This window comes from Cnephaeus nilssonii (assembly GCF_951640355.1).
Source record: "Cnephaeus nilssonii genome assembly, chromosome: 19".
NCBI lineage: Eukaryota > Metazoa > Chordata > Mammalia > Chiroptera > Vespertilionidae > Cnephaeus > Cnephaeus nilssonii.
This window is the reverse complement of record NC_137090.1, coordinates 12,052,976-12,072,388: the sequence shown is the minus strand read 5'-3', so window position 1 is coordinate 12,072,388 and position 19,413 is coordinate 12,052,976. Positions and strand designations below refer to the sequence as shown.

The following is a 19,413-nucleotide window of genomic DNA, read 5'->3' as shown; positions in this document are numbered from 1 at the left end:
ACAACCCCTACTGGGGATGTGCCCACAACCAAGGTACATGCCCTTGACCGGAATCGAACCTGGGACCCTTCAGTCCGCAGGCCGACGCTCTATCCACTGAGCCAAACCGGTTTCGGCTGGTGCCATTCACCTTTAACACAAGTATCTCATGTCCTAAAAGGAGGTCGTAGGTAGCAAGGCCACCGTGGCATTAGCACACACACTATGGGCACTGTCCACTCTGCTTTGAGCGTTCAGAACCAAGATTTTCCAGCTGGAGGCTCCTAAGAGGAGCAATAATGACCTGTGGGTTGGGCTGCAGCAAAGAGAGGGACTGAACCTCCTTCAGCTTGAGTGCCCCGCCCCAGCCTCCCTCCCCAGCTGACTGCAGCTCCAGGCAGGATGGACAGAGCCTGTGCTGCGAGCCTCCCCTGCCAGTGAGCATCCCAGGGGAAGCCAGCATCCGGGATTTCCTGGCAGGGAGATGAAAAGATAAGACGATTTCAAGGTACAGCTCTGAGCAGGAATGACAACAGAGAGAAGAAGAAAGCAGAGCAAGGTGGGGACAGGGAGGCCCAAGGACAGGAAACGCTGCAGAGGAGAGTGAGATGGGAACTGACAAGACAAGGAGGAGGGTGTGGAGGGGCAAAGGCAGGCTTCTAGCTCTCCGCTCCGATCGCTGCCTGATTCCTTTTAGCCCCTCGCGTCTCCTTGAAGGTCTGGAGCACCCCCACCAGCCTCCAGTTCCCAGACTCCAACCTCCCCCTTCTCTGCGGCTTCCTCCAGACCCCAGCCTGGTGGAGGCCACACTGATCTCAGCAAGACTGGCTCTCTGCCCCCAGCCTGCACTTGATCTGATTTGGCATGCGCGTAAGCACCGGCTGCTGTGCCCGATTCAGGAATTTCCAAGACAAGAAGAATTAATTAGCTCCGTGGGCCTCAGTCAGCATTTCCCACACCTGGGCCGGGGCTAAGACAGTTTCAATGTCCCCTTGCAGAATCCCCACCTGGGCATTCGCCGGAGCTGCCACCGCTTTCGTCTACTTTGCTGGGCCCTCAGAGCGGGACACCAGCCAACAACTAAACTCACTTTGGAGCGTTAACCCCCCTCCTAGAAACCGCTGTTTGGATTAGCCCTGGTCACTGGCCTTAGGCAGGGATCCCTGGGCACCATGGCTAAGCACTCTGATGACGGGGCTTCCCCAACCACAGACAAGGCCCTTCGCTGGGCCCCGTGAGGCTGTTGCCTCCTTTGGGGGTGGGGTATGCAGAGCACCTGTCCATAGAGCGTGTCCACGTGTTGGTGTCCTCTCCCTGGCTTGGTACCTCTGAGAGGGGGCGCTGGGTGGGATGGCACCGGGTGTAGGTGGCTGGTGCTGCATCTGGTGTCTGATGCCCTCACTACACCGCTGTCACCAGCCCGATAGGTCAGGCCGCTCAGCCCAGGAGAGCAGACAGGAGGCCATGCGGCACCAGGCTGTGGTGGGTGGGGACTACGGGTGATGATGGAGGTCTGAGTGGGGCAGGGGGCGAGGACAAAAGAGACAAGGGGCTGGGAGAAGGAGGGGGTGCTCGGGGGTGGGAGGGCAGCGTTATGTCAGGGAAAGGTGGTTTCTGGGAAACTGGGGGGTTGCAGAGCCAGCCTTGGCCAGCCCTTGCACAAGCCCCTGGAGCTTAGGGACACCTTTTGTTGCGGTGGAACCTCTCTCCCCATGCAAGGTGGAGGGCTGGGGCTGCTCTAAGCCTCCAGGTGTGCCTAGCGGGGCGTTCACATGTACCTTTCTGTGAACACAAGTGGTATCGCTTTGGAAAAGGCCACCCTGGCGAGGCACTTTGCACCATCCCCCATGCCCTCCACAGGAGAAGCCAATGGACTGTAGGTTGGCCAGACTAGCATAACGTCTGCCATTTCCTGGCTGTGTGACCGTGGGCAAATCATGGAACCTCTCTGAATCCATAGCCTCGTGGGGAAATGAGAGCAACGGTACATCCCTCTCTAGGGTGTTGTGAGGAGTAAGTGAGAGACTGCGGTGAGTCTCAGATTTGTTTTTAGCACCAGCTCAGCTCACTCCTCGTCCCAGTTCCCTACCCCCAGACAGACCTTTTCCTGAAGTCTGGGGGTAGAGGAAGCAGAAGCGGCCAAGCCTGAGTGGGGGGGGGGGGGCCTTGCAGCTGCTGACATGATTTCTTCTGAACCCCCAAGGAGGAGGCTCAGAGCACATGTACCTCCCGAAGCCCCCACATCCCTGAAGTTCCTAGTCAGTTCTAACTTTGCCCCTGGAGGCACTAATTCAAGACCTGCTGCCTCCCCACCAGCCCCTCCCCACCCCCAGCCTCCTCAGCACCCACCCCCCCACCCCCGCCCGGTATCCTGGAGCAGAATAAAAAACCATCCACACAAGCATCATGAGGTGAGCATCATTGTTATTATTACTACTGTTAATAAGATTCAGTAGTGCCATCATTTCCATTTCAAACTCTTTTAATGGGACACAACAGTTTCCATCATTGATAAAGACTTTACATGGATAGGGGAGATGCCACGATTGATTCCCTCCCCCAGATACCCACGTTGACTCTGAGGGGTCCTGGGCTGGGATGGAGGGGACATGGTGGCAGCTCAGCTCTCTGGCTTAATCGTGACCCAGAATCCTCCAACTATTAGAGGAACAGAGGCCCCAGAACCCCCTTCCCAAATCCCCCAGCCTTACTAAGGAATAGACAGCTACGGGATTCTACAAAAATATAAAAGCTTAACCTGCAAGCCTAGGTCACAAAACTCCAGGAATTTTGTACAATTTGGCTAAAAAGAAAAGAAGAAGGCAGCTTCTATGAGCACCCTCCCTCCTCCCCCACCCGAGGAGGACAGAGAAAATAGAATCTGACATTATTGCAGGTTTTTGGGTCAAACTCCAAGAGAATCAAACCAGGTGTTTGCTTTAAGGAGTGGTATCATTTCTGTCCAGGTTAGGAAACACCAGGTTGGAAAAAGCATCCTGGTTCATCGCCCAGCAGTCTGGCACGCACCCGCGGCCCCCCTGGTCCCAGGTTCAGGTGGGGAGGAGCTGTGAGTGAGAGCTGCCAGCTGCTGTTGAAGTTTCAAGAATCCTGGAGTTGGAAGGTGCTGGGCCTGTTCAAGGGAGTGGGGTTGGGTGGCTAGCAGGCAACAGGCTGGTTGAGCCTGTCCTGGGGCCTGTGGCACCGCCTCTGGGCACCAGGGTTTCAGATCAGAGACTGTTGCCCGAGGTAGCACCAGAAAGGAGGTTCTGGGCCTTGTCCATAGCCCCTCCTCCTCTCCCCTTCTTCCTGTCCTTCCTTCCCCTCCCTCCCTCCTCTGCTTGCTCCCACTGGGCAGGCAGCAGCAGGCAGTATGAACACCTTGTGGGCACTCACTCATCAGCCCCGGGGGCCAGCTCCCCACTCAGCCTGGCTTCCCGACCTACCAATTCCACCGGACACCTGGCCCTGGTCCCCTCGCCCTTGGGAGACAGCAGCCCTCTGTTTATATAGCTCAATCCCGTCGCCTGTCCTGATGGGCTGGTCCCCGCAGCGCGGGCCAGACTGCTGAGGTTGCCCTGCGGAAGCCTGGGAAGGGAAAACCCAGAAGCACCGCCCCTCCCCCACCAACCCAGGGATGGGATCTCACAGCTGAAGCTGCCTCTCCCCGCCTCAAACGGCCCCATTAACCAGAACAGCTTCATTATGCCCATTCCCAGCTTTCGGTGCGAAGCTGGTCGCTGTCAGCAGAAATAGGAGTTAATCTGGAATTACATTCGCAGAGCGGCCTGGCTCAGAGGCAGCAGCGATAAAGCTCTGATAGAAGCCAGAGTGGGTCCTGCCTGCCCAGCCTCCCACCACGCAGAGGGGCGGCTTCTCCCCTCCTCCCTTCCCCTGCGAGGTCAGGCTGGGAGGGTGCAGCCTCCAGGGAGAGGCATTTGGGTTCTCTTTGCCTCAGGCATGAACAAATACATATATACTCATATATACACACACATACACTCATAGACCTTCACTCATATATAGACACTCTTACACATCACTCATATATACACACACACATACACACACTCACACACACTCATCCACATCCACTCATCCACACTCATACATACACACTCACAATACACTCATACCACTTATACATACACACACCCTCACACACTCATACATAATCATATGCACACACGCGTGTGCGCGTGCACGCACACACACACACGCACACGCACACACACACACGCGCAGGCAGCTTTGATCCCTTCCCTCCCACCGCCCACTCCCCACCTCCCCGAATCCCTCTCCAATGCCTCTGGAAATGCCTAACTGTGCCTTGTGCTTTTACTCTGGACCGTGATTAACTTTATTTTGGAAAATTACTTTATTATATAGATATAGATATATAGATATAGATATGTATGTACGTATATATATAAAAAGGTTTCATTTCATTTGTAAAATCGTATTTTTTTCTTTTTCTCTCTTTTTCTTTTTCTTTTTTTTTTCCTACAGAAAATGATGACGAGGTTCAAGGAGAAAATAAGTTACATTACAGTTTCCAAAATGGTCCCCGCTCTCCGCTGAAGATGGGTCACCGTCAGGGCTGTGATGCACTCGCCGTCCCAGCTTGTGCTTTGCAAGAAGAGGGGCTATAACTAGACTGGTTATTTTAGGTTAAAATAGCCGGGACAGACGCCTTCGCCTCAGAAATATTCTGAGACACATAGAAGTAGAAGGAAACAAGTCTCTTCAGTCACAAAAGGCCGTACATCCCGCATATACTAGATTCAATTAATTTAATAAAATAGAATATACACAGAGATTCTGCACAAACGTATTGCTTTCTCCCAACAGCTCCTGGTGTCGGGGTCCTCAGCTGCACTGGGCTTCTCCTCCTGCCCGGAGCCAGGGTGGGAGGGGCGCCTCCCGGGTGTCCACGTGGAACCTTGGTCAGGAATAGAGCCCAAGAGGAGGAGCTAGGATTTGGCACCCAGTGGAGAAAGGTGAGTGGGAGAGCGGGGCAGGACTCAGGGGTCCCGGTCTGCTGGGTCAGCGGAGGAACCGGAGACACCCAGTGTGTCTTTCTTTGGGGAGGGCGAGGCAGCCATGCTGTCAGGGGGGCCGGAGCCCGAGAGATCCTTGGAGTCGCTGGACGGAGCCCTCCTCCGGAGGCAGATGCCAGGGCTGGGCGGGGGCCGAGCGCCCTGGCCCTGGGGGGGGTCTATAGAGATACTGGGCGGACTGAGTTTTTTCTTGGGCCGGCTCCCAGGCCCCCCCAGAGGTTGACCCCCGAGGCCAGAGGGGCCGGGGTCCAGGTGGGGTTGGGAACCGCTGTCCAGGCAGCTGACAGCAATGGAGTGCCTCCTCTGCTCCTCCAGCCAGGACGCGGGCCGGCGCCCGCAGCTCTGCGCCTCCACGCTGTAGCACTTCTTCAGGTCCCGTGGGGAAGGGGGCGCCTCCTGGCCGCCCGCCGGCAGGAGGTCTCCTGAAACCCAGCTCAGCTCCGTGTCCAGCTCTAAGCTGCGTCTGGTCTCCAGTGGGCTTTGGCCCCAGGTGGGTTCTGGGCCCGGGCAGGGGGCTGGCGAGTGCGTGTGCTTCAAGATCTTGCTCTGGCTGCAGGAATGCTGCGCCGGGGTGCTCAACCGGCCCCAGAAGGAGGAGGTCCGGGCCAGAGGCGGGGAGGGCCCACTCACCTCTGACAGCAGGTCCTCCCTGCTGCCGAGGCCCTGAACGTCCAGGGAATCGGTCCTTATTGCTGCCTGTGTGGGGTGGGGGGAGGGCTCAGCCTGGGGCTTCCTCTTCCCCATCAGCTGTTCCTCCAGGCAAGCCAGGGAGCCCCCTCCTCCCCGTCCAGGGAGCTGCAGGACCACCCTAAGCAGAGGGCCCAGTATTCGCTCTTGTTGAGAGCTACGGGCCATGTGCATCGGGCCCTCTAGCCACTGCCCCCCTCAGGGTCTCCCCCAGGCCTGCAATTCCCAGCCCCTGGAACCCAAGGAGGCACTGGGCCAGCTCTGCTCTCCAGCCAGCTCCCACATGCCTCCCTGCCTCTCTGGCCTGAAGCACCCTCAACTCTATGGGCTCCGGTCCTCTGTGATGTCCAGCCCGACCATCTCCACCCTCCAATAAAGCAGACCCCTTCCTCGTCTTTGCTCCCTGCTGCACCAGGCCCCCGAGCATCTCAGCGCCGTGCCCCGTCCCTGCAGAGATCTGATGGGGTATAGTCTACTCTCGCACCCTGCGCTCCGGAGGGCAGGGGCTGTCACATTTGTCTGTCTCCCCGGGGCCTGGCACACAGGGACGGCTCAGTGACTATTTACAGGATGGATGGGGACTGTGCCTGTTCCCCCAATGGGTGGGATTGAGCAGATTCTCACGTGGCCATGCTCAGACCTAAGGACACACACCGCATGGGCTGTGGGCTTGTTGCTGGGCAACACACAAGCCTCACCTGGCTACACGAGCCTCTGCTCTGGGCCCCCGGAGTGTGGCCTCCACAAGGTGGGCCCCAGGCTTGGCCAAAGATGGGGACACCTAAAGTGTGCCTCGAGCCCAGCTGGTGTGGCTCAGTGGTTGAGTGTCGACCTATGAACCAGGAGGTCACAGTTCGATTCCCAGTCAGGGCTCATGCCCTGGGTTGCAGGCTCCATCCCCAGTAGGGGGCGTGCAGGAGGCAGCCGATCAATGATTCTCTCTCATCATTGATTGATGTTTCTATCTTTCTCTCCTTCTCCCTTCCTCTCTGAAATCAATAAAAATATATATTTTTAAAAATGTGCCTCGTGCCCCTTAGCTAGGATTAGAAATACAGAGACAGGGAGGCAGCTCTGGGTCGGGAAAAGGGAGTCAGAAGCCTGGCTCCTCTCCAATTTGTCATGTGTCCCTGGGCAGCCTGGGCCTCCTCTGGCCTCCAGGCTTCCTCAGTGAAACAGGGGGGCGGGGGGGGGGCAACTCCTGGAGGGCACAGACCGCCTCTGCTTTGTCTGGCATTGCGTGCTGGTGCCTGGGCTGGCCTGTCACCGGCTCCCAGTCAGGGTTTGCTGGGAGAATGGAAGAGGCCGCCCTGGTCATCGCCAACAGCTGAGGAGTCCCGGCAGAGAGGTTGGCCCTCAGGCCCACGCCCACCGCTCCGCGTCTGCTTACCTGGCGCCTCAGGGGCCTCTGAGCCAGAGGGGAGCGGCCCGGCGGGGGCAGTTTGGGGATGGCGCCCCACGTGGGAGCGCCGTGGGGCTGGAGCAGATGGGGTGCATCTTTGGGAAGCTGCAGGATGTAGCTGGTGTCTGCTGGCTGGGAGTGAACGGACAAGACAGAGCCTGCGGGGGGAGGGGGACAGGGGAGGGAGGAAAGAGAAGAGCTGGAGGGCCCACCAGTCTGGCTCCCACCTGGGTCCCCTCCCTTCCTCTCTCCGTCCCCCATCAGGGCCTCCACCCTTACCACAGAACCCTCACCCTGTTCGAAAGCCACCTCCCTCAGGCAGGGGCTGGGGGCTCCTCAGAAATAGGAGAGCCCTCTTTGGCTGCCTCAGTTTCCCCCCAGGTTAGGACTGAGCCTAGTCAAGGATGAGGTCCCCAGTGTGAGCCATGCTGGCTTGCCCCGGGCCCTGGTACCTGACTGAGCTTTGGGGAGCCCCCAGCTCCTGTGTCCTAGGGACCCCTCGGCAGTGCTTCCATCCCGGCACATGTAGCTGTCATTGGGCAGAGAGTGCGTGCGGCTGACCCCGGACTTGCGCACGGTCAGCAGGTCTGGCACCTCCCCCGGGTGGGGCCCCCTCTGCAAAAGAAACAGGGGAGGGAGGTGGGCAGAAGATGGGCCATCTAGATTGGGTAACTGAGGCAGAGGTGGACAACAGAAGCCAAAAGCTCCCCACCCCTCGCCACCGCCCAAGGCCCTGGCCCCCATCCCCTTCCGGACAAGGTGGTGATGGGATGAGTGTGGTCAGGCAGAAGGGCAGACACATGGAGGAGCCCTCCACACACAGGGAGGAAGGGGGTGGGAGGAGGCCCTGGCCCCACAACACCATCCACATTGTAACCCCTGGAGCCTCCCGGGGGTGGGATGGTGGAGGGTGAGGAGGTGTCCAAAGGAGGGAGAGCAGCCCCCAGCCCCCAGCCTGGTTTAAGAGCTCATTCTCAAGGCCCCACTGAGAGGGGCCGAAGGACCACAAGGGAGGGTGAAAAGCTAACAGCATCCCGCAGTCCTCCTTGCTGGGGCTGTGGGGGGCGGGGACTGGGAATGGGGGAGGACCCTCCCAGTGAGCAGGAGACTTGGCAGCTGGGACTGCCTTCTATGTCCCCATCTGATTTTTAAGGCAGCCTCAGCACCCACTACTGGGCATGGGCTGAGTTAACAGGCTGAATGACGGATGAACACTAGGGGATGTCACAGCTGGCTCACCCGCTGTCTCCCTCTCCCCTTTTAATCACACAGTGGGGTGGGCTGGGCACTCAGGTCCTCCTCAGTGGAGAGACTGGGTGTTAAGGTGGGTGTTTGGAATCTATTTCAAAGAAAGGCAGGAACCAGCCTTTGACCCCAGCCAGAGGGAGACACGGTTTGCTCCCAAGAGACGTCTCCATCCCCCGGTCTGTTCCCCGTTCTCAGAGAGGCTGCAGGGTCCCACGCGGGCCCAGCCGGCTGAGCCACCCACCAGGCCTGGGAATGGCTGTGCTGAAGAGAGTCTGGTTCCTTTGCTTCCCCCTCTCAGCTCAGGTTCCACTTCTGCACCCACCCCAAGACCCCTAGGGACCCCCAGCCTGTGGCCAGCACAGAGCCCTGCCGTGAAGAAGGGGGTCCCAGTCCCCCTTAAGACCCAAGAGAAAGGAGAAGGGAGGGAGGAGGGGGCTGCTCATAGTCAGAAGGAACCAGGGGTCGGGCAAGGGTGGAGAAGCTGTCAAAACACAAAGAAGTCCCCGGGACACAGGGACACACAGGGACAGTGACAGAGAAGACAGGACACCCCCCCCCCCCCGCCCCCAGCCCCGGTGGAAAAGGGCAAGATGGTGGCAGCAGAAATGTGGCTCTTACCCACTACGTGGTGGCAGATGGCGGGGGGAGGGGAAAGGCGGAGGGCAGGTGGGAAAGAGGGGTGCAGGGAGGGGGAGGGCTGGCTGGCACAGGGCTCCAAACTCGGAGGCTGATTCTGCATCCTGATGCCACCTCTGCTTTGGGCTATGTCACTCCTGGGGGTCTGGATTAACCCTTTCACAGCTGTAGCCCCTGGGCCCTTCTGGGGGAGACCCCGATTTCATATTATCTAATTTCTTTGTCCACAGTGGGGGGACCCGAGAGACACCTAACAGAGCCTGGGGCACTAAGTGCCTGCGGTTGTGGGGCCGTGACAAGGGGAAGGGGGGGACCTGGAGCCCGGCAGCCAGCCCAGCCCCCGGGGAGGCTGGGGGAGCAGTGAGGGGCTGTGCATGTACATTGCTCTCCGGGGCACTAAGTAAGAGTGTGTGAGTGTCATCAGGCAAAGAGTCATCCGTCAGAGCTAGAGAGCAGGACGGTTCAGACACAATCTCTGACGTCAGAGACAGAGCCTCCATCTCAGCTAGAGGGATCTAGACAGGGAGAGAGATGATCAGGCATAAGAAACCAGGACGGAGAGCACTCACGCACACACATGCAACGCACACGCACATACACAGAGCCCCTCTGTCCCCCTTTCCACAAAGCGTAGGGAAAAGAGGCCTCCCTTCTCTCTCCCTACCGGCTTCCCGAGTCAACTGACAGCCCCCCACCCCCAACCTCAACCCCCACTCTGATCAGAGAGGCTGCAGCAGGCACCAAAGAGCCAGGGCAAACACTGACAAAAGCAGGAGACACAGGAACGTATTCTAAAGATCCCCCAGGAAGCTAACAGCGCCCCCCCCCCGCCCCCAGGGAGCGGGATGGGGAGGGCTTTACTCTCATGAGGATTCCAGGGGGGGAAATGCAGAAAGGCCAGCAACGCGCCTCTCTGCTCTCAGCACAGACAGCGGCGGTGTGGGGGGTGCTGGGGACAAAGCCGCCAATCTGACGACTGCTTTCTGCCTATTCTCTCCGCTTCCAAAGGCCTGGCAGGACTTGGCCTGCCCCCGGATTCTGGCCTCTCCCCTCCCGGGGCCTCCTCCGCCTGCTGGCATGGCAGCCGCCCTCTCCAGCTTGGGCTCTGGGAGATGCTCCCCTCTTGCCAGCCGGCACTGGACACACCTGGCTGGGCGGCCACACCGCGGGCTGTCTCACCTGGAACCTGCTGGGGGGAACGTCAGTGCCTGCAGGACCCTGGGGGGCAGGGGGGCCATCCGGCCCCGATGAGCTGGCTGCCCTGACCCCTTCTCATCGCATCCTCTTCTCTCTCAGCACCTTCCCCCACGGGCCTCCTTCAGGAGGGAGGCCTCAGGAAGGACTCGCTCTCCCTCTGCTCACTCTGGGTCTTGGCCAGGTTCAGGTCCCTAGAGCCTCTCTGAGACCCTGGCGGCCAGGCCCCGCCCCCTGGGAGGACCACTGTACATTTCTTTGGATCCGGATGCAGGTGTCCCAGACCCTGGAACCTGCCTGTCCACCCCTTCACCCCACAGGGCCGGTGGGACTCGAGGCTTTTCAGTCTCCAGCTGACACCTGTTTCCTTGCCTCCTCTCCAGGTCTACCGTAGCCCCTAGCCTAGGAGAGGGGTGTGGGGGGGTGCTCTGCCACGTGGAGGGGTCAAGGGCAGCCAGAGAGGTCACGGGGGGAGAAGAAGAGGACCCCAGGAAGCAGAAGATCCACGTCTAGACGGGCCTGGGGGCGAAAAACCTGTGGCACCGTGGGGAGGGGCTGGGCTTGAGGAGGAAGCCGAGCCGTACGTCGCACCCACGTCCCAGAATCCACTCCCAGCTGGAGCCTCCCGTCCTTTCTCAGGACCAGGTCAGCATCCGCGGGCTCCTGACCGCACCCGTCATGCCCAGGGCGTCCCATGGCTTAAAAAGCCTCAAAACAGAGGACTGGGGGGTGGCTGGTGGGTTCAGAGAAGGAAGACTGTGGCCTAAGCCTGTCCCTCAGTGGGTCCCCTTGCCACCTGCTTTGCTCCCAGAGGCCTTTCTCCCTGGGGCCTGGCACCTCACCTCCTCCACTCTCCAGACCCCGTCTCCATCCATCCTCTCCCTCAGAAGCCCAATCTCAGCACCCCTCCCTTCCAGCTAGGTGACCCAGAGCTTCATCTCAGGCGGAGGGACACCTCGGTGCCTCCTGCCAAGCCCAAAGCTCAGCTGAGGCCCTCAGGCTGCTCTTCCTCCAGGTCCCCAGTGCGCAGGGAACGCCCCACCTCCCCCGAAGCAGGCACAGCACGGCACAGCTCGCAGGGTCAGGGAAGGAGGCACAGCACGGGCACAGTAACCTGTGGGTCGGAGCCACCCGGGCTGCTGGCTGGAGGGAAGGCAGAGGGCTGGCCCTCTGGGCCTGCCAGCTCGTCCATCAGCTTCAGCTCCCCCTCCAGGGAGCCCTGGATCAGCAGGGATATGGTGTCAAACATCTGTCTGTCCTGGGAAGGACCAGCCCATAGGGGGAGCCGGAGAGTCAGGGAACGGGGTCAGAGGGGCAGTGAGGGGAAGTGTTGTGGCAGGGGATTGACCAGAGACACAGATGGAGAAAGAGGAGGCCACACACACACACACACACACACACACACACACGCGTGTGTGTGTGCACACACACAGCAACAAAGAGCCGGAGGAAGAGGAGGGAAGGGGATGGTGGGGAAGAGAGAGGGGTGGGAAGAGGAAGGAGAGATGGGAGATGGAAGATAAGAGCCCACAGGGAGAGGGAGAAGGAAAGAGAAGATTGGGGAGAAGGATTGAGAGATGGAATCAGGCAGGTTGAGAGTGGGAAGGAAAGAGGTTTGGTAATCGGGCAAGGGTAAGAAAGAAACAGGAAGGAAACAGAAAACTTAGCCTTGAACCTAAGAGCCAGGAAGGGGAGGCCAGGCCGGTGGAGGCTCAGGGGATGAGTGAGCCAGCACATACGTGGCCCTGGGCAGTGAGTGTGGGTGCCATCGCTGGGGATGGGCAGGGGACTGCTGGTCCCTCCACATCCAGGCAGGAGCAGCAGGAGGGCCAGGGGGAGCCCTTGGGTCAGCTGTGCTGCCCAGTCCCTGTGTTCCACCCATTGAGGCACTGGCCACCCACCCCCCTGTCCCCGTCCCCACACCCCCTCTAGCAGGTGGGGACGTGTGCTCACCGTGGGGTGCTCCAGGGAGTAGCGAGAGGAGGCTGCTCCAGCGTGGGTCACGGCATGCGGGGCCCCAGGCTTGGGGCTGTCGGGGCCCTCGACCCCGGGCCAGAGGAAGGGGCTGCCCAGCGGCGAGTGGGGCTGCGGGCTGAGCGGCTTCATCTCCAGCTCCAGCTCGGCCTCCAGCTCGGCCTCCTCCTTGGCCTCCTTGTTGCTCTCCTCCAGGTGTTTCATCAGCACGGCAATCACCACGTTGACCAGCACAAACTGGGCCGTCAGCACGAAGGACACGAAGTAGATGGGGGAGATGACCGTGTTGTAGCAGGTGGACTCCTGGTCGCAGTCCCGGAGGGTGTCCTGGGGGAGGCGGGTAGAGGGGTGAGGCTGGGCGGACAGCGGAGGGAGCTGTCATGGGAAATCGGGTCACCGGTGTCACAGAGCATGAAGGAGGAGACGGAAGGGCAGGAGGAGGGACCCACTGTGTGGGGGGGTGGGGAGGGATGGGGGCGGGGGGAGGAGAGCATTAGACACCGGCCTGGGAAGCGTGAGTCAGAACATGACTGGGGGCGAGGGAGGTGCGGTGTCCCGGCATGGGGGCTGGGAGGGCATGTGCTTTCAGTCACATCTCGCCAAGGAATCTTGGCTCACGATGCTGGGGGCACCCCACTGCAGGCGGCTCTCACCTTCATAATGCCATTCCAGTTGTCACCCGTGGAGACCCGGAAGAGGGTCAGAAAGGCCATGCCGAAGTTCCGGAAGGTGGCATGCCGGCCCAGGCCCTCGCAGGGGTGCGTCTCGTCACACTCTGGAGGCGGGAAGGGGAGAGAGGCCCGAGTTAGTCCAGGAGGCCCGGGGTCCCCCCGGCCTGGCTCCTCCACCCTCCCCACCCCAACTCACCCAGGTCTCCAAAGAGCTCCACGCCCAGAGCTGCAAAGATGAAAAACAACAACATGAAGAGAAGTCCCAGGTTCCCCACCTGGAAAAGAGGAAAAGCAATGGAAAAGGTGCCGCTGGATCTCCCAGCCAGCTCCCCTGAGCCCCCCACCCCTTCGGAGAGCGCCTCCCGCCCTGAGAGGACCCCTCCCACCTGCCCCGCCTCCCAGCTACCTGGGGCAGGGCCTGCATCACTGTGTCCAGCAGCGCCCGCATGCCCACAGCCATCTTCAGCAGCTTTAGCACTGCAGAAAGGACAAAGTCGTGAGCTGGTCCCTCTGAGGCCCAGGTCACGTAGCTGGTGGGGCCACGGCCAGGGCCGGGGCGGGTAGGGTGCCTGGCCCCGGCGAGCCAGGCTGCCATGGATCCACTGCCACCCTCAGCCCAGCCCCATCGTCCCCTTTGGCGGAGAGATACCCACAGGAACCCACACCTACCCAGGCCCTGGCCAGCGCCCGAGCCGACCCCTGCAATCCCCCCCGGGGCCGGTCACCCAGGGAGGGCGAGTGTGGTGGGCAGGCAGCTGGCCACTGACCTCGGGCGATGCGCAGCACCCTCATGATGCGGATGATGGTGGGGTTGATGGGCAGGGAGGCATTGACCTCGATCTCCTCCAGCGTGATGCCCATGATGGACAGCAGCACAATGGCCAGGTCCAGCTGGTTCCACCTGGAATGCAGGACACAGATCCCTGAGTGGGTGTGTGTGGGGGGTGGTGGTGGGGGCTCTGAGGAGGAGGAGGCAGTTTGGGCTACAGAAAGGAGAGTGGAGGTCACTTGTCTATGGTCACGTAGCCAGTCCAGTTGGTGGCATAGGCAGGGCTATGACTTCAGCTTGAGGGCCTCTGCTCTTCATTGTTATTCATTTGCTGTTTTATGGGCTTTATAAATAGGAACTCTTTACAACTCTGTGATATGGATATATTATCGCCCATTTTACAGATGAGGAAATGGAGGCACAGAGATTTTAAGTAACTTACCCAAGGTCACCAGTTCCTAAGTGGTAGAGCCAGGATTCAAATCTGGTCCAGGCGGTCTGGCTCCACGCTCTCCGCTCTTAAGCCCCAGTCTAGGCCACATTGATCTCCAACTGCCCCTGGCCCCCAGGCCCTGTCGCGTCAAGTTCCCTTCCTTCTCTCCCATCTCCCAGGCCCTGGATACCACACAGCCCACCACACCCTCAGCCCTTGGTAGGTCCTGCGCTGAATCTCAGGAGTCCAGAAAGGTCTTCAGGCTCTAGGTCCTCGCCCACTCCCAAACCCTCCTGTCACCTGTCCCCTTCCCCTCTGTCACCTGTCCTGGAAGAACCGACGGAAGCCAAAGGCCACGAGTTTGAAGACTGACTCCAAGACGAAGATGATGGTGAAGATGTAGTTGCAGATCTTCAGAGCCTCGTCCAGGATCTGGCAGGGATGGGGCATGATGGATAAGGCCAAGGACGATACCTGCTGCCCCCCCCGCCCATCGTACCTCCCAGATCTGGGAGACAGGGTGAGTCTGAGAGGACCTGTCTTCTCTGTTCCCGCCATGTTGGCTGACCACTGCTTACTACTCTCGGACAGAGTAGGGTCCTCATTCTCGTGCATAACCCTAACTCTGTGCTAAAGGATCTCTCTCCTTGAGGGATGGTGAGGAGCCCCCAGGACAAATGTGCTGGAAGGCAGAGAATGCAACAACTGGAAGGGGCCTTGTGCATTACCAGTTCAATGTTCCTATTTTACAGATGGGGAAACTGAGGCCAGGAGGGCAGCCGATGAAAGCTGACGCGAGGAGTGGCAAGATTGTTGGTGAGTTTGGGGGCTGGACATTCACTAGAACCTACGCTCCAGAGGGGCTGGCACTAGTCTGCCTTCCTTTTAAATTTATTTTATTTTTGTTAATCCTCACCCAAGGATATTTTTTCCATTGATTTTTTTTAGAGAGAGTGGAAGGGAGGGAGGGAGGGAGTGGAAGAGAGAGTGAGAAACAGAGAAACATCAATGTGAGAGAGACACATCAATTAGTGGCTTCTCACACATGCCCCAATTGGGACTGGGGATCGAACCCGAGAACCTTCTGTGCCTGGGCCAATGCTCTAACCACGTAGCAACACCGGCTAGGGCCAGTCTGCCTTCTTTACCCTCACAGGTCCAGAGCTCAGCACAGGGTAGGCACTCAGTCCCTATGTGCTAGGTGAAGAAGTCAGGTCCTCTACTTTCAAGCTTTGTGGCCTTGGTCAAGTCAATTAACCTCTCTGAGGCTCAGTTTTCTCATCTGTTAAACCAAGATGAGACCCACCTCCCAGGGTGGAGAGAGGGGTGCAAGAGGAACCCATGCAGAGCGCCAGCTCAGGCGTGGCGGGTCTCACCCCGTGGTCCCACAGCAGGAGGCAGGGCCCACATGGCTGGCCACTCACTCCTACCTGGGGCTGCTGGTAGTGCTCCATGGCCATGGTGACCACGTTCAGCCCAATGACACCCGTGATGAAGAGGTCCAGGTAGTGGCTGGTGCAGAAGTTGTGGACGAGGAGCCGGAAGCGGGAGTAGTCCGAGTAGTAGGGTTTGCACTGGGCTTCTGGTGGGGCCAGGAGGAGAGCAGAGCAGCCGTGGGGCCCTAATCCCTGCGCCCCCTCCGCCCACAGTCCCTCATAGCCACCAGCTTCTAATGCCCGAGCTGAAACATTCCAGGATCATCAGCACCCTCACCCTCCCTTTACTTCCTTTTCGGGGGGTGGGGGGAGCTCTCTCGGCATCGCCCCTCCAAGCGTCTGTGCTACTGGCTACAGGTGGGTGCAGAAGGGGTCAGGACATGCAGAGCTCCCCACCCACATTAGACACTAGGTGAGCCCCCGCCCCGAGGCAGCCTCCAAAATCCACCAGCCCCTCATAACTCCCTCGACTCGGTGTTGCGCAACCAGGCCAGATCAATAAGATGAAAAACAACCGGTCTTATCAGGCTCGGAGGAAACTCCATCAACAGAGAGGCAAAAGCTCTTGCTCCTTCACCAAGCAGCCCTTGAGGGCAGCGGAGGAGATTACATAGAGCTGGGATTTGGAGATAAAACCGGAGATTGGAAATTGGACATCTTCTTGGCAGGCTGCACTGACCACCCCCCAGAGGGCCTCCGGGGAGGCAGGGCCTGGGCCTCCTGCACCCTCATGTGCAGGAGGGCAGAGCGGAGGCCACAGGGCCCTGCTCTGTCCCAGGCTCATCTGGGAGGACCCCACTTGCAGGACTCACCCAGTTTCTAATGAGGCAGCCCAGCCTGCTCCGGGGGGCCAGGGCAGCATTAGATGCAGGCTGGGCTGAAAGCACTGTCTGAGATCTGTCAGAGGCATACTCGTTCTCTTGTAATTAGGGAATCACTTAGTTATAAAAATCATGGTGCCAGAAAGTTGGCCTGTTATGCAGGCAGAATGCATCTGAAGGCAAGAGATTGCAGGGGGTCGGGGGGGCCTCCTCCAGGTGCTGGGGAAAGGCCAGGCCAGGTTGGGGATACATGCCATCCAGGGGTGGTTGACAGAATGGTCTCCCAGGCAGCCACAAGGAAAAAGAGGCTTCCCACGGGAGGCCGGGGCAGCCTCAGGTCCCAGACAGCCCTTCCCCCTCAGGAAGTCTAGGGCGGAAGCCAGCTAGCGAAGGCTGCAGCCTCTGAGGCCTGTGCCAGGGGTGGCTGGCTCAGGGGCGGCAGGAAGCTTTGGGCCCAGGCCAGCTCATCTATAATTGTCCTTTCCCATGCAGAGGACTGTTGGACAGAGAGGTAAACCGAGGCAGGGAGTGGCCTAGGGTGGGCCCCCACCAAAGGCCGAAGGAAGAAGAGTGCCCAAGAGCTGCACGTTCAGCCTCGCCCGATGCCACGGTCCAGCAACAGCCCTGGGGTGTGGATAACCAAGAGGCAGCAGGTCTAGAATATTTGGGCGCATCACAGGGTGTGCTAGGTCACGGCTTTGCCTTTCAGACACGGGCCAGCCAACGGTGGCTTTGTGTGCTCAGGCGGCCCTCCTGACCCCCAGGGGGGTGGCGGTGAAGAGGCCTGGCACAGGGGGCAGCGGGAGGCCGCGGGTCATCCACAGGGCGATGGTGGGGGGCGGACCAGGCGAGGGGGCCTCTTCCTTCCTTCCTTCCGTCAGTACCCACAGAACCAGAGGGCGCTAGTCGCCCGTGTTGCCTTAGCAGCTGGAACTCTTTCTCTGCATTAATCTCCGTAAGTGCCGAGAGCACCGATTCCATTATGCTAAAATATGAATGGAGAATTAACTAAAATGTTTGAATACAGTTAGGTTAGAAAAAGTGGCTCCTTATTAGCCCCGTTATTAGCTGAGACAATGCAGAGGAGAGGTTGGGAGGGTGCCCCCTCTCCCCTCTCACCCCAGTCTGACTGTATGGGCGGCCCCAGGGCCAAGTAAACCTCCGCCTCCACCTCTGCCATCTGGCCAGGGACCCCTCCTCCAAGTGGCCCAGAGAGGAAGTGGGGGCAGGACGACTGAGGCAGGGCATCTGCTCATAGCGACCGACGGGCCAGTCGGTCCCAGGCCCCTGAGGTCTGTTCAAATGCCCTCCCCCCCCACCCCCATCCTAGACCAGCAGGGCAGAGGCTGCTGTTAGAGCACAGGTCAAAGTGCATCAGGGCCAACCCCTTGGTTTCACCGAGGAAGAGAACAAGGCCAGCAGAAAGCGAGTCGTCCACACACTGGGAGGCAGTGACAGAGCCCGGACCTGAACTCCCAGCTTGAGGCCCCCAGCAGCTGCCAGGTGGGCTCAGACCCACAGCTCGGGGCTTTGGCCCAGAGGGTGCCCTCGGAGAGTTCGCCCAAGGCCCTCGCTGTTGGGCTCTGAATGATGACGCCCCCTTTCTGCTCCCCAGCCCGTGGTTTTATAGGCAGCACCTGGGCTCCCAGCAGAACCAGAGACGCCCCCCTCCCCACCCCCTGGAGGAGGGAGGAGCCTTGTGTGGATCTGCTGCTCCGAGAGCTCGGGTCATTGCCCAGGCGGGGCCCAAACCGGTGGTCCCTGGCATGTTGGCAGCCCTGGCCCCACCTCCCTGCCTCCCAACAGTATGAGCTGTTTAAGGCAGAGAAAACACCAGAGTCAGACAGTGGGGAGAAGGGCACCCCGGGACTGCCCCGCCCCCAGTCAGGGGCAGGAACCCAGGAGAGGTGCAGGGAGGGTGTGAGGCTGTGAGTGAGGGCAGCAGGCACAGTGAGTTAGTAGGGGTCACTGGGAGCCGGAGGATTTGCCAAGGAGAGTGGCAGGGAGTAGGCGGAAGGTGGAGACACAGGCCCCCACTGCAGAGGCCACACCAGCAGCTGCCGCAGCCAAGCCTGCTCGCTGGGTTCAGTGGGAAAGGAGAGGGCAGTGCAGGCAGGCGTCCCACACAGGTGCGGTGGGAGTGGAGCTGGTGCCGAAGGCCACGCGGTCCCTTGGGGCTAACCTGACTGCTCAGGCTGGACCCAGGTGGCCAGTCAGGCCCATTGCCCTGGTAACCAAAGCCTTTTCCCTGCTGGCCTCTCCCTGGGGTCTGGCTGAACCCCTCCCGCTGGGCACAGCACTGGTATTAGCAGGGAGGTGTTGGATTCCTGCAGCCCCAGGCTAGGGGGGTGTGACGTCATCCCGGGGACACTGTGGGATAGGCTATGCAGCACCATCTACGGCCCCTGGGAACCGACTGGAAATACAGATGCTCACCTCCTGCCCCAGTCCACACTGTGAGCACTTCTAGGTGGGGCTCAGGAATCTGTGTTTTAATATGTTCTCTGGGCAATTCTTTGGCACACAGAGATTTGAAAAGCTCTGGTATGGACCACCCAGGACCCCAGATCTGGGAAAGAGGGATATGGGACGATCTGAGGCCCTCTTCGGGGTCTCTGAGCATCCATTACCGGCTGGAAAGGTAACACACACTATTGTAATCCGTGTACATACTCTTATGTGCCAACAGGAGCACACAGAATATCCCCAGAGGGGGGGTACGGCGTGAGAGTAACGAGGTGTTTAGCATCGAGCCGGCGTGTCAGGAGTTCTCAGAGGCTGTGAGAGTCTGCCTGTGCTGGTTCGTGGTGGAGGAGCTCCTGAGGCCCAGCCCGACGCTACGGTGGTGTTTTGGGGTGAGCGTGTACATGTGGACACTTCAGTCTACAGACCAGGTGAACCCACAAGGGAAAAACTGAAGGCTACGGCCTCCCACTTCCTCCTCACCCTCTAACACGTCTGGAGCTTGCAGTACAGGCTGACGCAGGGAGTGGACCCAGGCAATCCAGACAGGCCAACTGGAGACGCCTGCGCCCCCGAGAGACGCCAGAGCTCGCACCATGGGGCCAGCAGACAGCCACCCACCTAGGGCTCAGGGATGACCTCC

At 59.7% G+C, this 19,413-nt stretch overlaps 1 protein-coding gene across 11 annotated transcripts in view; it reads right to left on the bottom strand.

The window, feature by feature from the left end:
* Positions 1-4,567: 4,567 nt before the first annotated feature.
* CACNA1G (calcium voltage-gated channel subunit alpha1 G) overlaps positions 4,568-19,413 on the bottom strand; it is a 63,403-nt gene continuing 48,557 nt past the window's right edge. For 5 of the 11 annotated variants that reach the window (XM_079797821.1, XM_079797819.1, XM_079797822.1 and 2 more), the window contains 12 exons: positions 15,481-15,632; positions 14,373-14,482; positions 13,616-13,749; positions 13,255-13,325; positions 13,045-13,123; positions 12,831-12,952; positions 12,157-12,504; positions 11,318-11,461; positions 9,390-9,524; positions 7,578-7,740; positions 7,114-7,283; positions 4,568-5,732 (listed from right to left, as the gene is read on the bottom strand). In XM_079797821.1, the coding sequence (XP_079653947.1) occupies positions 5,001-5,732; positions 7,114-7,283; positions 7,578-7,740; positions 9,390-9,524; positions 11,318-11,461; positions 12,157-12,504; positions 12,831-12,952; positions 13,045-13,123; positions 13,255-13,325; positions 13,616-13,749; positions 14,373-14,482; positions 15,481-15,632 (2,360 nt within the window). In that variant the 3' untranslated portion in view covers positions 4,568-5,000. The remainder of the gene's footprint in view (positions 5,733-7,113; positions 7,284-7,577; positions 7,741-9,389; positions 9,525-11,317; positions 11,462-12,156; positions 12,505-12,830; positions 12,953-13,044; positions 13,124-13,254; positions 13,326-13,615; positions 13,750-14,372; positions 14,483-15,480; positions 15,633-19,413) is intronic. The other 6 variants (XM_079797827.1, XM_079797828.1, XM_079797829.1 and 3 more) reach the window with 2 other exon arrangements.